Raw genomic sequence first — 14,038 nt, 5'->3', positions numbered from 1 at the left:
CACTCAAAATTATCATTAGGCACAAAAGTGCAATTTTTTTATTACTGTGGCTAAATAAACAGTTTACTGGACATACCTGACAAAGAATTTAAGGCACTTTGTGCAATACACAATAACAAATTGACCACAAAAGCTGAAATAATATACCACCAGTTGCACTGCCAGTAATTCCATCATAATTCACTGCCTTAACGTATTGTTGCAGTGTTTTGCCATACATCCATGTGGAAGAAACAAAATTAAAGTCAAGTGTTTTGCAAGAATTCAAATAAAGTGAAAGTGCCATTGAAGAAAAATGTGCAGATGATGGAACTTTAAATGAAAAAGTTACACTTTGAAATGCCTAAAATATTTTTGGTAACACTATAACAGCCTTAATGATAGTCAATAATTTTTTTTTTATAGACACTTAAAAATGCTGCAGTTTGAATAAATAAATACATTACTTAGTAAGTCAACAGGCACATGGTCAAGGTCATATAAAAATAGACACACAAATGCTACAGCATAGAGTTCTTACAATAATTATGACAGCTTAACTAAATTTGAAGACTGAATGGTACATTTACTTGTAAAGCAAATCCATAGTATTTAAAGATCATGCAGCCTCCAGCCTGCCTCCAGTGAGTGGACTCCATTCTCATAATCCTCTTACATGTTCCCAATTTCCTGTTTACTAAGTTCACCTGTGTCTCCCTTAGCATCTGTCTAGTATTTCCAATGCTTCATTATTCTTATTTATCTCTTTATGTCTTTTGGATCTATGTCTGGTTACTCTGTTTTTGCCCTTTTGCCTGTCCCATGTCTATGTCTATTTTTGAATTGCCCTGTGATTGGATTCATTAAACCTGTTTCATTCAACATGTGTTTGACTTCACTTTTGCCCAGTGAACCTGATAGAAGACTTCACCACTTAATTGAGTTGGCAGGATCTGATTGTGTACCAGACACCCTGGTAGCCCAACATCACTTACTGGGTCACCGCCATTTATGCCTCGAGTTCATAGCTGATATAGTTGAGGAATTGTCAAGGTAAAAACAGATGCAGGTCAACAGTCTCTACTACTGAGAGAAAATGGATGAGTGATAAAAGGCTTTTATTACCATGTCTAGATACTATGCATAATAGATTTTGCCATATGGCCTTACCGACCACCCCTCAGTGCTATTGCTGCCCTACTCACGCAGCAATACTTAAGGGAAAACCCCATGCACTCTATTGAAACTTCATTGGTAACTTTGGCTACCTTCACTGGTGCTCAATTAAAACATCCTGACCTACAAGTCCCATTTCTAGTACAGGTGGAAGCTTTGAAGAGAGGAATAGAGGCAATGCCCTCTCAAGGTTAGGTTCTCCCCCAGAATTACATCCTATAACCTTCGTCTCTTGCAAATGGTATTCTGCTTAGCACAACTATGAAGAGGAGAACAGGGAGCTGCTTGCCATCAAGCTGGCATTAGGAGAGTGGCATCATTAGGAGAGTGGCATCATTGGTTAGATCATTCTAAACAACCATAAGAACTTGGAGTGTCTAAGGCAGGACAAACACCTCTGCAACTGGTCTGCTGGTCTTTTAACCAGTCCCATTTCCAGATTACCTGCAGACCAAGAGCGGTAAAACTGATGCCCTCTTCAGAATTCATAATCTGGATCAGTCCAATTGTGCTTCCAAGTGCTTTCCCATTCTTCCTCCTGATTGTGTCATAGGAGCCATTCTGTGGTACTTTGATGAAGACCAATACAATTCCAAGGCCTCCAACATTTTGTCCTGGACTAATTAGCTGAACTCATTCCTCACTCTTCTCCTCAGGTCACCCTGGTGAGGTGAAAACACAGCAATTATTGTCTCACCATTAGTGGACATGGTAAAGGATATTTTTGTAACTTCCTGCTCAGACTGCACCCAGGCAAAGGCTCCCTGTACACTGCCAGTCGGTAAACTTGTTCCCCCACCTACACGAGAGTGACCCTTGCTATCCCCACATTGCTGTAGATTTTGTTGTGGTTCTTCCCCAATCGTATGGTAGCACTGCTATTCTCACTGTAGTGGATTGATTCTCTAAGGCATTGAGGTTTATCCTACTACCTGCTCTCCCCTTAACCCCTTGAAACTTCAGAAGTCGTATTCCAACAGGTGTTCAGGTTTCACAGGATACTGGAAGACACACTGTCTTACGAAGGACCTCAGTTTGCCTCCCAAGTATGGGAGTCCTTCATCGAGAGATTGGAGGTGAACATTCGCCTAACCTTGGGTTACCATCCTCAGAATAACAGAACTGGGAAAACAAAACTCTCTAGTCCAGTCTGCCTGTCACTGGCCTAACTCCTTTCCAGTGTGCATTAGGCTTTCAGCCACCATTTGTTCCATCCTATCCAATGTCAATCTCCACTCCGGCTATGGATTCATGGATAGAGATAAGGGAACAAGTCTGGAATAACATTCACTAGCATCTAGAGCTGGCCATCAGACAATTCAAGCAGGCATGGTCCTGCTCACTCCTACCAGGAGATCGGCTGTCCCCTCAGGACCTTCACCTATGGGGAGTTTTAAACTGCAGTCCCATTATCTGGGTGGAGAAAGAAATCAATGACATCACTTACAAATTGAAGTTGCCACGTTCGTACCATGTCTCCCCTTCCTTCCACGTGTCGCTCCACAAGGCGTATGTTGCATGCCCATTGTGCAGTCTGCGTACTGAGGAGTGATTCACAGATCTCCACTTTATACTGTATGGTCCTGGACTATATGATTGTTGTGTCAAGATCGGGTACCTCATGGACTGGGAGGGTTATGGTCCAGAGGAGTTCTATGGAGTTCTACGGAGGGACATCCTTGAGCTTCCTCTCAGGTCTGAAGCTTCCACCATGACTCCAGTGGACAACATTGCTCATACTCGTTGTGTTCATTACCAGTCCCCTGTTTATTAAGTTCACCTGTGTCTAGTTTTCTATATTTCCTGTGTATTTAAACCTTGGGGAAGTCTCAGCCAGCATTTGTCTTGCATTTCTAAGTCATTGTTCTTGGAACCTGTTTATGTCTTTTGAATCTGTGCCTGGTTATTTTGTTTATGTCCCGTTTATTGTTTTTGGATTACCCAGTGATTGGACTGGAACCAGTGTTCAACTGCACTTCTGCCCACCAAACCTTACAATCTGAGCATCTGAGTGGCATTATAACCAGCCAAAAACTACCACAATGATCTTCTATGCAGGATACTGAAAGATACTGCAACAATTTATATATAAATTAGTATAATTATTCAAACTGCAGTATTTATCGATTTATCCAAAACAATTATATAATTTTGAATAGCATTAACAAACTATAAGTTAATGATTAAAATGCTGTTTATTGGGTCATGGAAATATAAAGTGTTACTAATATTTTTTATTAGCGTGTTCAAGTAAAAGGACTTTGGAGTGGGCAAAAAAGAGAAAGAACTAAAATGTAGCTGAATCTACATCATACACTATGGAAGAATACATTAACACCAAAAATAACATTTTCTACATAAATATGCCTTCACTGGATTGTAGAAGGACTGTTGTTCATTAAATGTTCACAGTGTGTACAGCAGCCCCTGTTGATGTCCCAGATGTGCTTGTAGCACTCTTTCAATATCATGTGACTGTCATTATGTATTATTCTCTGGCCTACTATCCCTGTGATAAAGTGCTATTAAAATAATTTCACAAGATGGTAAAAAAATAATAATAAAAAAAACTTCCACAGTAATATTTAAATGCTTAATAGGCAGCTATGAGTATTTAAACTATCAAACATGATCAGATGTTTTGGAGGGTAGTGGTAAATAATAAAGATTGAGTACTTTGAAGTACACATGCTACATGTGTGTACCATCCCTTTGGGGCGCTGGCTCTGATGGGTCCTCAGGTGAATCCTCTGTGGCAGGAGTATCAGCCATCAAAAAGGAATCTGTTGAGCGGTCACTGATCCTCAAAGGTGCTAAACGGTGGAGATTGCTGGGACTCCAGGGGAGGTACCTTTGTGCTCTCTGGGAAGGGGCCACACTGGTGTCAGCCTCTGCTTCTGTTAACCATGGAGGGGGAGGGGCGTCCATCTCTGGCATGAATGCCGGGTTCTCCACACCTGCTACAGGAAGGGTATAAGTATGACGGTTAACTATGAAGGGTATAAGTATGACAGTTAACTATGTAGGGTATAAGTCAAGTCAAGTCAAATTTATTTATGTAGTGCTTATCACAACACATGTTGTCACAAAGCAGCTTTACAATCGTATGTGTCCAGATCCCTAATGAGCAAGCCAGAGGTGACAGAGGCAAGGAAAAACTCCCTATGATGGTGGGGATTAGGAAGAAACCTCGGGAGGACCAAGACTCAAAAGGGAACCCATCCTCCATTGGGCGGCCCGTTAGCACAAGTCTGTGGTGCGCAGGATGGTTCTACAGTTAAAGTTAAGGTTCTTGTTCCCAGGCCAAGTAGTCACAGTCCCTTCGGTGCAGATGGTGAGCCTCAGGTATAAGTATGACGGTTAACTATGAAGGTATGACATTCCTCAGTCAATAGCAACCATATATCTACCAGAAATAGATAATGGCAACTTCACATGCAAGTTTCCCCTTAGAAGTGCATATAGCCTAAATTGGACTAAGATAAAAGTTGAAGTACTTTTCACTTTTCATTTTTTGCTCACCTTTCAATGTTTGAGTGCCTCTCATTAGAGAGCTGCCACCTCTGGCCCCACCATCTACACTGCAGGTACTGTCTGCTTCTGAGAACTCAAAATCTGCACAAGAGATTCCAGAGTAAAGAGAGTGAACGTCCCCTGACAGCCATGAACGTGACGTGAAGAACAGTAATAAAACATGATACCTTCATCTCCATATGGATGTTTTTTGCTTTTATCTGGCGTCTTGCCATTAGACATCTGGAAATAAACAAAATTGTTAGTGTGGCCTCTAATAATGTATACACAATGTGTTTTTATTGGAAGGATTATGTGATTTCTTATTTTTTTCATACTTTATGATTTGGGTCTTTCTTGGGATGCTTTGTGATTTTCTTGGCAGGAGTAACCCCCATCTTGGCCGATTTGAAGGACTCCAGCCGACTCCTCATGGTTCTCTGGAAGATCTCCTGCACCTCGTCCTCACTCTGGTTGATTCTGAAGTTATTACGGCTGTACTTGTGACGGTGCTGTGAAGAGACATCACTATAATGGTTCATGGTTTGTGTGTTAGAATGACGCATGTGTGAGTGAGAGAGAGTCCACATACGTTTTTCCTGCTCCTGTACAGATGCTGCTGAAGTAGGTGGTGGGCATTGAAGTCTTGATTCATGCCCTTCATCTCATTCTCATGGATGTTCAGAGACACTGAAGGAACATTGGTGCGACTGTGTGAACAAAAGGACAAATACTGTAGTATAGTCCATCATCACTTTCAAGGTCATTAAGGTCAGTTTGACCTCTTTAAGATAGTGGTGTGTCATTCATAAACATTCTATGTTAATGGTATTTACACTTCCTGTAGCACAGCTGATCTGAAGACTTGACCTTAAGGACAATGTCATAGATATTGGATTTTTCTTGAAATGTCATACAGGTGTAAATCCAAACCCACTTCTGTTATCTTGTAACTATGTCTAACTAACTATGTCTGTGTCTGTCTAGGTTATCTTGTAACTATTTAATTTAATCAAAACTTACGTGTCAGAGCTTGATGGCAAGTTGTTGTTGCCAAAGTCGAGCTCAGACATGATGTCAGGCATCACTCCAGAAAATCCCAATTTCTTCTCAAAATTCACAATAGGACCCTCATTCTGATTCAGGAAGGCCAGAGATCCCCGTTTTTCTGCCTGAGTTAACAAGTAAATTTCAGCTTTTTTGGAATAAACAATGTGGAGTATAGTTTCATTCATTCATTCATTCATTCATATAGTGTAGTATTATATCCACAATATGAAAAAAGACAAAAGGTCAGTTCTGAGGCATGTTATCATTGGCTTTACCTCAGTAACATAATTAATGGCATCTTCTAAGTTTAGTTTATGAAAGATGCTGAAAAGGTAGTCTCTGTTTTTTCTGGCTTCTGGCTTCATCAAAAACCAGGTGATGTATGTGTCTTCAAAGCGTTTCCAGCTGAAATAGATGGGCAGTAAAGAGAAGTCAGAAACTGCTGGACTTTCTAGAAAGGGCAAAAGTAAGACAGTTATGTCTGTAATGCCATGGAATCAAAAAGGAATCAGTCTCCTGTGCCCACCCTCTGGTCCACCAGTTATCCCCTATTCGTCCTGAAATGTCTTCCATTGCTGCCAAAATGTGCTCACATGCCTGAGCACAAATATATGCAAACAAACTCATGCATTCATGTTCTCTCAACATGTTTCTTTGTAGTCAATCTGTTTCATGAATTAAGTAATTTAATCAAAGCTTACCCTGTTATTCACTTTCTCAATAAGTTTCAGGTCAGTGTGTGATACTCTCTTCACTTTTAGCCATTTGACAAGGGGCTTCATAATGAGACCCTGGGAGGGGAAATGTTGTGATGTTAAACTAAATAGACATGAACATCATAGTTTTTTTTAATCTATTTGTTAGTTTTTCTTAGTGTTGAGACAATGATAACGTTGTACCTGAAGTATGACAGTAAAGTACACCACAATGAGTGTTGTGGTGATCATTAGGTTCTTCTCTTTGATCCTGGTTTCATCTAATGAGGCTGCCAGGCCATATGCCACTGCCCCTCGCAAGCCACCAAAGCTCATCACGATCTGATCAATCATCTCAATAGGTACCAGTCTGTACCGGTTTAGAATCCAAGTAAGGAAAAAGACTCCTTTAGGTGCAAACACAAACACATATGCAGAGGGAGACATGCAGATGTAAAAAATATAATTAACAAATAGGTGTTGATAGCATTCAGTTTCATTTAATTCACTTGTAACTATATGCTAATGTTATTCACAGGAATTTCTGCACAAATGAACACATTCCTAAAATATCATGACACACAGCCACGCTCACATTAACAAACTCACCCATGAACCTGTAGACTAGAACGAAGAGCAGAGTGAGTAATATGAAGCCAGTATTCCACACCCAGATGTCAGAGTCAATGGCTGTGATACCCAAGAAGACGAAAATCATTGTCTCCGAGCCAACAGCAAATACCTTCATAGCATACCGCACAGCAGTAACAGACTTCTCATCCATGTTGGCATTCACATATTTCTGACAGCAGACACCACAGAAAGTGACTCTGTTGTGGAGAAAGAAAGAAAACGTTCGTCAAAACTTTGACACAGTACAGAAAAGAGTTGTTCTGAATTTTAGAAGCTTGCAATGGTATGCCAACATCAGCAACCAGTTTGATGTTATTGCTTTAATATACTGTAGAAACTTTCTCACAACTACCTATAATGTTTCACACATTAGGGATGGGATGAAATAAAAATACCTATATATCATTGACCACAATTACAGTGTTATTACTTTTTAATTATTCCAGTACTGTTAAAATTTTATGTTTAGGAAACACCATTGCACACAAATAATTTGACATTTTTTAAATTATATGCACTTGATCTTTTCAAATTCAGTTTAGCAGTAATACAAACATGTCCACCTCGCTAATCAGTAATAAATTGTTTGTAGAAACATACTAATAGTATCAGATGCAAAGCTTGAAATGTCGATTATTTAAAAAGTGCTGAGCAGGTTCTTACGAAAGAATGGCAGAGAGGGAGAGCATCTCTGCAGTGAGGTAGGACAAATAGCCCAGTACGAAGATAAAACCAGCCTCAATTATTTGGATCTTCCCAGTATACTTGGTGAGCAGCGAGATCAGGATGGCAAACACAACACCTATCAGCGAACCACCGAACGCAACTACAAAAAATGAAACTGATATGCAAACCAAAAGGAAAAGAGTAAGACATGAAGAAAGGGTCAACATGGGTCAAAGCCAAGGGAAATACACAACATACGATACATATGACTGTAATGAAAACGTTTCCAAATTTTCATAATGGTAGTAAAAAGCGGTTCAGACTCTTACCTATGCCTTTGATTATTTCTCCTGCATCGATTTTATCCCCTCCTAAAGACACAAAGGCATCGAAAACATTGTACAGCACCTGTATGAGAAAATCAAAATAAGCCAATAAGAGGACGAAAGATGAAGCTAAATTGTTTGGAATCAACAGCAAATCATCAAATAGATTGTTGCCTTTTAAGCCATTGTAACATGAGAATGAGACTGACCACAGTAACTCCGTCATTGAGCAGTGATTCTCCAAACACCCAGATGAACAGCACCTCATTGACATGCACCTCCTCAAATACAGCAATCACAGCCACGGGGTCTACGGCTGCAAGCAGACTGCCGAACAGCAGGAACTGCAGGAGGCCTATCTGCAGGTTTCCTGCAGGGTGCACACACATCATTCAGTGCACTGCTCTCGTGAATGCACAGAGCTAATGACCAGAATGATTTAGGATGTAGAAGATCACTCAGACATACCCATGGCTCCGCCCAGAAAGCATCCCCATAGTGAAATGCCCAGTGCTGCCGCGTTCCAGCACGTCCCAATCACGGCGTGGACAAGGATGGCACCCAAGTTGCTGAAGAAAAGTTTGTTTGGCATGAAGTAGCCTGTGTCCAGGATGATCTGTGGCAGCAGGAAGTAGAAGAAATTTCGTGGCACAAGCTTGAACGTCTGTGCCTTATCAGCACCCCAGATGATCCCTCCCAGTATAAAACCACTGATGATGAGGAGGCCACTCTCAGGGAAGAAGCTTTTGAGCCGGGAATTCAGTTGGGCCACTGCAACGAGAGGATTAATTTCTGTAAACCAGTGGAAATATCTTAAAATGAATATTATGCAAATTATTCTTTCTGTCACTATGTGGTTCTATGTGCAGAATTCCTTCTGACATGGACATCCCAGCATTCACCAATAATGCACAAAATAGCCACGTGACAGAGCAGGCCAGACCTAGACTGAACAGTGCTGAGTGCAGACTGAGTGATCTGTGAGTTAAAACATACATGAGATTCAGCAGGTACTACACAAACCTGTCAGCTGAGAAGACGGCAAAGACTTCAAAGACTAATTACTGTGCTCCCCTGAGGAATTTGTTAAATAGTAAAAAAAAAAAAACGGATTGTGTATATTTTCTGTTTCTTACAGTTGCCGTTTTTGTAAAAGATTTGGCTAGTTACAGCTTGCTGCCTTGCAATGTGGGATGGCGATGACTGTTGATGCTTCTGAGGATGATTATTACTAAAAATAATTCACAAGTTCACAGGGTTTCCACTTTGTAGCATATTTAGAAAATGAAAATTCTGAAAGATCCATCCAGGTTTAACATCATGTCAGCAATCTCGTATAGTATTTATAATGTAATGCTATAATGCATAATGGAATGGAGGAAAAAAAATCTTGTAACCCAAATTTGAAATGAACTTGTCCATGAAGTAGTGCTAAATAACAGGCATGACAACTTAATTCAATTACTGAAAAAAACATTACACTTCTTGAACTACTGAAATAGCTTGAACTACTGTGCTCAATACCTCACTTGTTTATTTTTCGGAGTCACATACCAAACATCTTTGCCACTCCGGCCACAAGTATCCACAGTACTACAAGGTAGGACTTCTCCACGTGATGCCATTTCATTGTTACTACAGGAACATATGTTATGTTTATCTCTGCGTGCTGGCTTTGGCTCGACTCTGCACTCCCTCCAGCAGACATTGGAATTGTCACAGACATGAGGAACAAAGCCCTCAGAAAACAAGGGCAAGCAGGGAATGGCATATTGTGGCAGCTGAAACACTGTTATTCCTGCCACTTCTACCCCTGCAAGGACAGTGCTCAGCAGTGCGCTGGCTGTGTGCGGTCCTCACGCTCGTGGCAAGGCAAGCCTTTTGTTGTCTGTCTTTCCAGATTGTTGGGAATGGTGTTGTTCTTCAGCTTGTAGCATCCTTCATGCCCTGCTCCGTGTCACCTTCCTGGCTCTCTTTGTTGCAGATATATATTCCATTTCTCTCTCTCTCTCTCTCTGTCCTTACACTCATTCGTCCTCTGCCTCTGGTCAGTGAAGGTGCAATGTTGCGTGATGAGTGTAGTTTTTCAGAAACGCTCAGCTTTTTAAGTTACGCTGTAGCAGAGAGGACTAAGGACCTCCTTCTTGCACACAACGTTAGTGCGTCATGTTAAGACATTTCAAATGAGTCTCTTCCAACACATTGCATTTATCTTTTTTCCACTTTTGGAATATTATAGGAATAAGTGAGTAATTGTCTTTTGGGTTTAGAATGTAATAATTTTAAGAATATTGGTTTTTGTATTTTACATTCCTACTCTCTACATTCTCTACGTACTCTACAGCACAACAATACTATTTGTGGTGATATACATCTCAGATCTGGAAACAAGGCAGAAAAAGATCCTTAGAAAGATGCCTACTGAAGACCAATGCAAACCATCAGTAGCCCTAACATCATTCAATAGCCCTAACATCATTTGTAGATAGTTTATGTATGCTATTTATCAATCAGATCCTCAGGCATTGATCAGACTTTGAACACTGTGTAGTGTTATGTAAATTAAAGAGGGTGAATAGTTTGCTGGTCTGTTCACTGGCTCATTTTGTCTAAATACCATAATGTGAAAGGGGACTGTAAGCTAATCAGTTCATGCCTGGTTTAATCAACAGTTGTTCAAAATTGTTCATCTTGGACAGACTGTGCTGAAAGGTTGTTACACTGAAGTTGGTATTTTTAGGATGCTGGTTTTTGTTGCCATTTTTACTGGATACATTGCAGACTTCTTATCAAATGCAATGAATGAACAAAATGTTGGCAGCAGGAATTGGCCTTTTCCTTACAAGTAATGCCTCCATACACTGGTGTTTTATTCCGTGTACATATTGCATGATTCAAATGCAAACCCACACGGCATGAAAGGTCATGGCTCTCTGGTGACCACGATGACCTTGAACTGGATATTTATGTGACCCAGCTGAAATGACTCAACCAACTTTCAATGAAATGTTAACTCTCTCTTCCTCTGCAGTAGGTTCATTTTAATGATTGACGTAATCCTTTCCCAATGTCTGTTAGTGAGCTTTCCAGTACAAAAAGGTGACAGATTGCGGCATGATACATTCATGGTATGTCCGTTCATTTAAAGATGTATTAATGTAAGGTCAGAGACCTATTTTAAGTACAGAAGTAGACTGAAAAGGATTCAAAATGTCAGTCCCTACTGATTAAACTTTCTTGGTCTGGGTCTGCAGAACTATTCAGAACTTCAAAGCTTTCTGCTTCTGTACTCTGTACTTTCTGTACTTTCTCTCTCTCTCTCTCTCTCTAGCTCTCTCTCCAGATCTCTCTCTCTCTCTCTCTCTCTCTCTCTCTCCAAAGCTGAAAAGAAAAATGGCCAATGCTTATATACCATGAAAATAAATGGTTTCAAATTCTTAAAAATATAATTTAGCAATTTTGATTAACGCTACTAATATCATGTCATTTCCATAGAAATGTATTTTCTTTCTTTACGTTGGCTAGACACACTCCATGTTTGTCTTTTTGTGTGTCTCTGTTTGATTCACTCCTTGCCAATGAAAGCAGACAAGCACATGGAACAAAAGATACCGTGAGTAGAAATTGCTGAAGCCAACTCAACGTAGCATTCAGTGCCTTCAAGGACAGGCATCTACTATTCTACTATATCTACTCATCTACTATTAACCCTGGAAATTTCCATGCACTGGCATGCTTCCAGACAGCGAGGCACTTCTAACAGTTCTGCCCATTACCGCTTTACTTCACACTCATATGGAGTGATGTTTCCTGAACAGTTCACTGAGCTCTGGGAACACAGAGTTGTTAAACATACAAAGGACATCCGGGGCGCTATTGAAAGAAAACACATGCCTGCCTGCCTTAAGTCTATGGCCGTAACCTGCATGGGTGTCACAGTCACATATGATCTGCAGAACTTGTTATCAGTGACAACATTCGTCGCGCTTAATTTAGTTTGTCGGGCATTTTGCCCTGAGGGCTTTCAAATGACATATAGGCTACAGATGATTTGGGCTTAACTCACACACTTAAGTCACAAGCATGACCATCAGTGTCCCATCAGTGTGTATATCGTTAGTTCACTTGTCCTGTTGCATGGTCCTGCTTGCTTAGTTTCTATGGTCTGGAATGCCACACTGCAGTATCGGTATCTGCCATTACACTGGCTGCCCTAAAGCTGAAATTCTATCAAAGTCTGGCCAAGTAAAAGTCAAGCAATGAGGAAAATGACTCCACATCTTAAATTATGCATTGTGAGTCCTTCTTAGAGCTGAAGTGCATATCATTGACTTGAGAAACTCAAGCTTCTTCACACTGCAGTACATAAAGCAGCCTCCAGGGGGCGCAGGTCACTGTAATCCAGAGGACACATTTGCCATATGATTTGGTATTTATCTTAAGCCAGATGATCTGATAGACGAACATGTGGATTATTCATGAAGCTGGAATTCATTCGAAATTTACTTTTTTTTCTGATATAAAATCACAAACCCACAAATAGGCCTACTTAGATCTGTCATTTTTTCTGAAAGTTCTTGAAGTCTGATTCCAGTATTATAAAACACAGGGAACCCCCTGAACTGCAGACATGCAGAAGTGCTTTGTTGTCTACAAAAGCTGTAACTGATCTGGATTTGATGCATTTGATGCATGTTGACATTATCAAGTTGAAAAGTCTCATTACAGTCCCCACAAAGCTACACATTGTCTTCTAATAATGAAAGGCGTTTCAGGTTTTTTCTTCTGGAAACATTAATTGCAGTTGACACATTAGATTTCTCTGGCATGGCGTTGATTGTGTGCAAATTTGGAATGAGCTACTGTTTCACAGACACACCCCATCTGACGTCATTGTGAATAATATATCACCAGTAAAAGTGTATTACTTGGTAGAAGTTTGTTCAGTGTATATCAGTTCATTTAAACTCAGAAAAATATCTTCAACCCAAGTGTCAATCTTCACCATGTCATAATGTCATATGACATATGTCTCTTTGAAAATATGTTGACTATAACCGAATTATCTTGTTTTGCTAATAATAGTTCAATTAGTAACATTATGGTAATGTATAGTAATCACAGCAAACCTTGTTTTGTTGATATAAATTACAATTTGAGACAATTTACGCAAAATCTTTACATCACACTAACAGAATAACTTAGTTATAAAGACTATTTTCACATATTGACCAGTGTGGAGGTAGTGTGGCCATTCTGTCTCCAAATCACCACAATACACTCAATGAACCAGATATGTGCATCTATACAAGCAGTTTACTTACACAGTTTACAAAGCCAGCAGACCAGGATCCAAAGGGCCACCAGGTACGGTGCATCCACGTGATGCCATTTCCAAGTGACGATGGGCACCGTCGTGATGGTTGACGACGAGTTGCCAGTGCTCTCACTAGTCGAACTGCTGTGGCTTGAGGCTGAATTCTTCTCACCGACGCTCCGCACCCCTGTTTGGCTGTATGCGCATGGTGCCCCGAAGAGCAGCAGCGTGGTGAGGAGAAGGCTGAGTTGTAAGTAAAGTGCCATGTGTGTAAAGGATCTGCTGGGAAGATTAAAGGCTCGTTTTAATTGTTGTAGTCTTTTTGTTCGTCCGTCTCCTGTCTGTTACCTTCTCTCTCACTTGTGCCCTAGAGAGACCTGCATTTGTTTGTCCTGTAAGTCTTCACTCATTCAAACGTCCCACTGCTCTCACGCTACCATTTCTTTTTAATTATACCCACTCTCTTTCTATGCCACTCTCACACAGTCTTTTTTGTCAGAGCGTGGTGTGTATATGCCACCTGTGTCCATCCCTTCTACATCTATAGCTCCTCCTCTTGTCCAATAGTGATTGGGTAAGTATGACAATAAGGCCCCACCCTCCTGACTCTCACTTGCAGCATTACAGGTGCAGCATCACAATGTCTCATTTGAAGCACAAAACCAGATCCTATACATTTCTAG

At 40.5% G+C, this 14,038-nt stretch overlaps 1 protein-coding gene across 4 annotated transcripts; it reads right to left on the bottom strand.

Moving 5' to 3' along the window:
- Positions 1-9: 9 nt before the first annotated feature.
- slc9a3.1 (solute carrier family 9 member A3, tandem duplicate 1) lies at positions 10-13,833 on the bottom strand. Of its 4 annotated transcripts, none has more exons than XM_077008004.1 (16): positions 13,363-13,833; positions 8,507-8,809; positions 8,248-8,408; positions 8,042-8,120; positions 7,710-7,887; positions 7,023-7,243; positions 6,618-6,820; positions 6,420-6,509; positions 6,245-6,315; positions 5,994-6,123; positions 5,692-5,840; positions 5,261-5,378; positions 5,007-5,180; positions 4,857-4,911; positions 4,678-4,770; positions 10-4,115 (listed from the first exon to the last, which is right to left on the bottom strand). In XM_077008004.1, the coding sequence occupies exons 1-16, from the start codon at positions 13,619-13,621 to the stop codon at positions 3,847-3,849; spliced, it is 2,553 nt and encodes an 850-aa protein (XP_076864119.1). In that variant the 5' UTR covers positions 13,622-13,833; the 3' UTR covers positions 10-3,846. The 4 variants fall into 4 exon arrangements, with proteins under 4 accessions (XP_076864119.1, XP_076864120.1, XP_076864121.1 ...); XM_077008005.1 differs by having other exon boundaries at positions 10-4,112; XM_077008006.1 differs by lacking the exon at positions 13,363-13,833 and adding an exon at positions 9,593-10,091.
- Between the last annotated feature and the right edge of the window lie 205 nt (positions 13,834-14,038).

This window comes from Brachyhypopomus gauderio, chromosome 6 (genome assembly GCF_052324685.1).
Source record: "Brachyhypopomus gauderio isolate BG-103 chromosome 6, BGAUD_0.2, whole genome shotgun sequence".
NCBI lineage: Eukaryota > Metazoa > Chordata > Actinopteri > Gymnotiformes > Hypopomidae > Brachyhypopomus > Brachyhypopomus gauderio.
The sequence above is the reverse complement of the archived record's forward strand: the minus strand, read 5'-3'. Positions and strand labels throughout refer to the sequence as shown.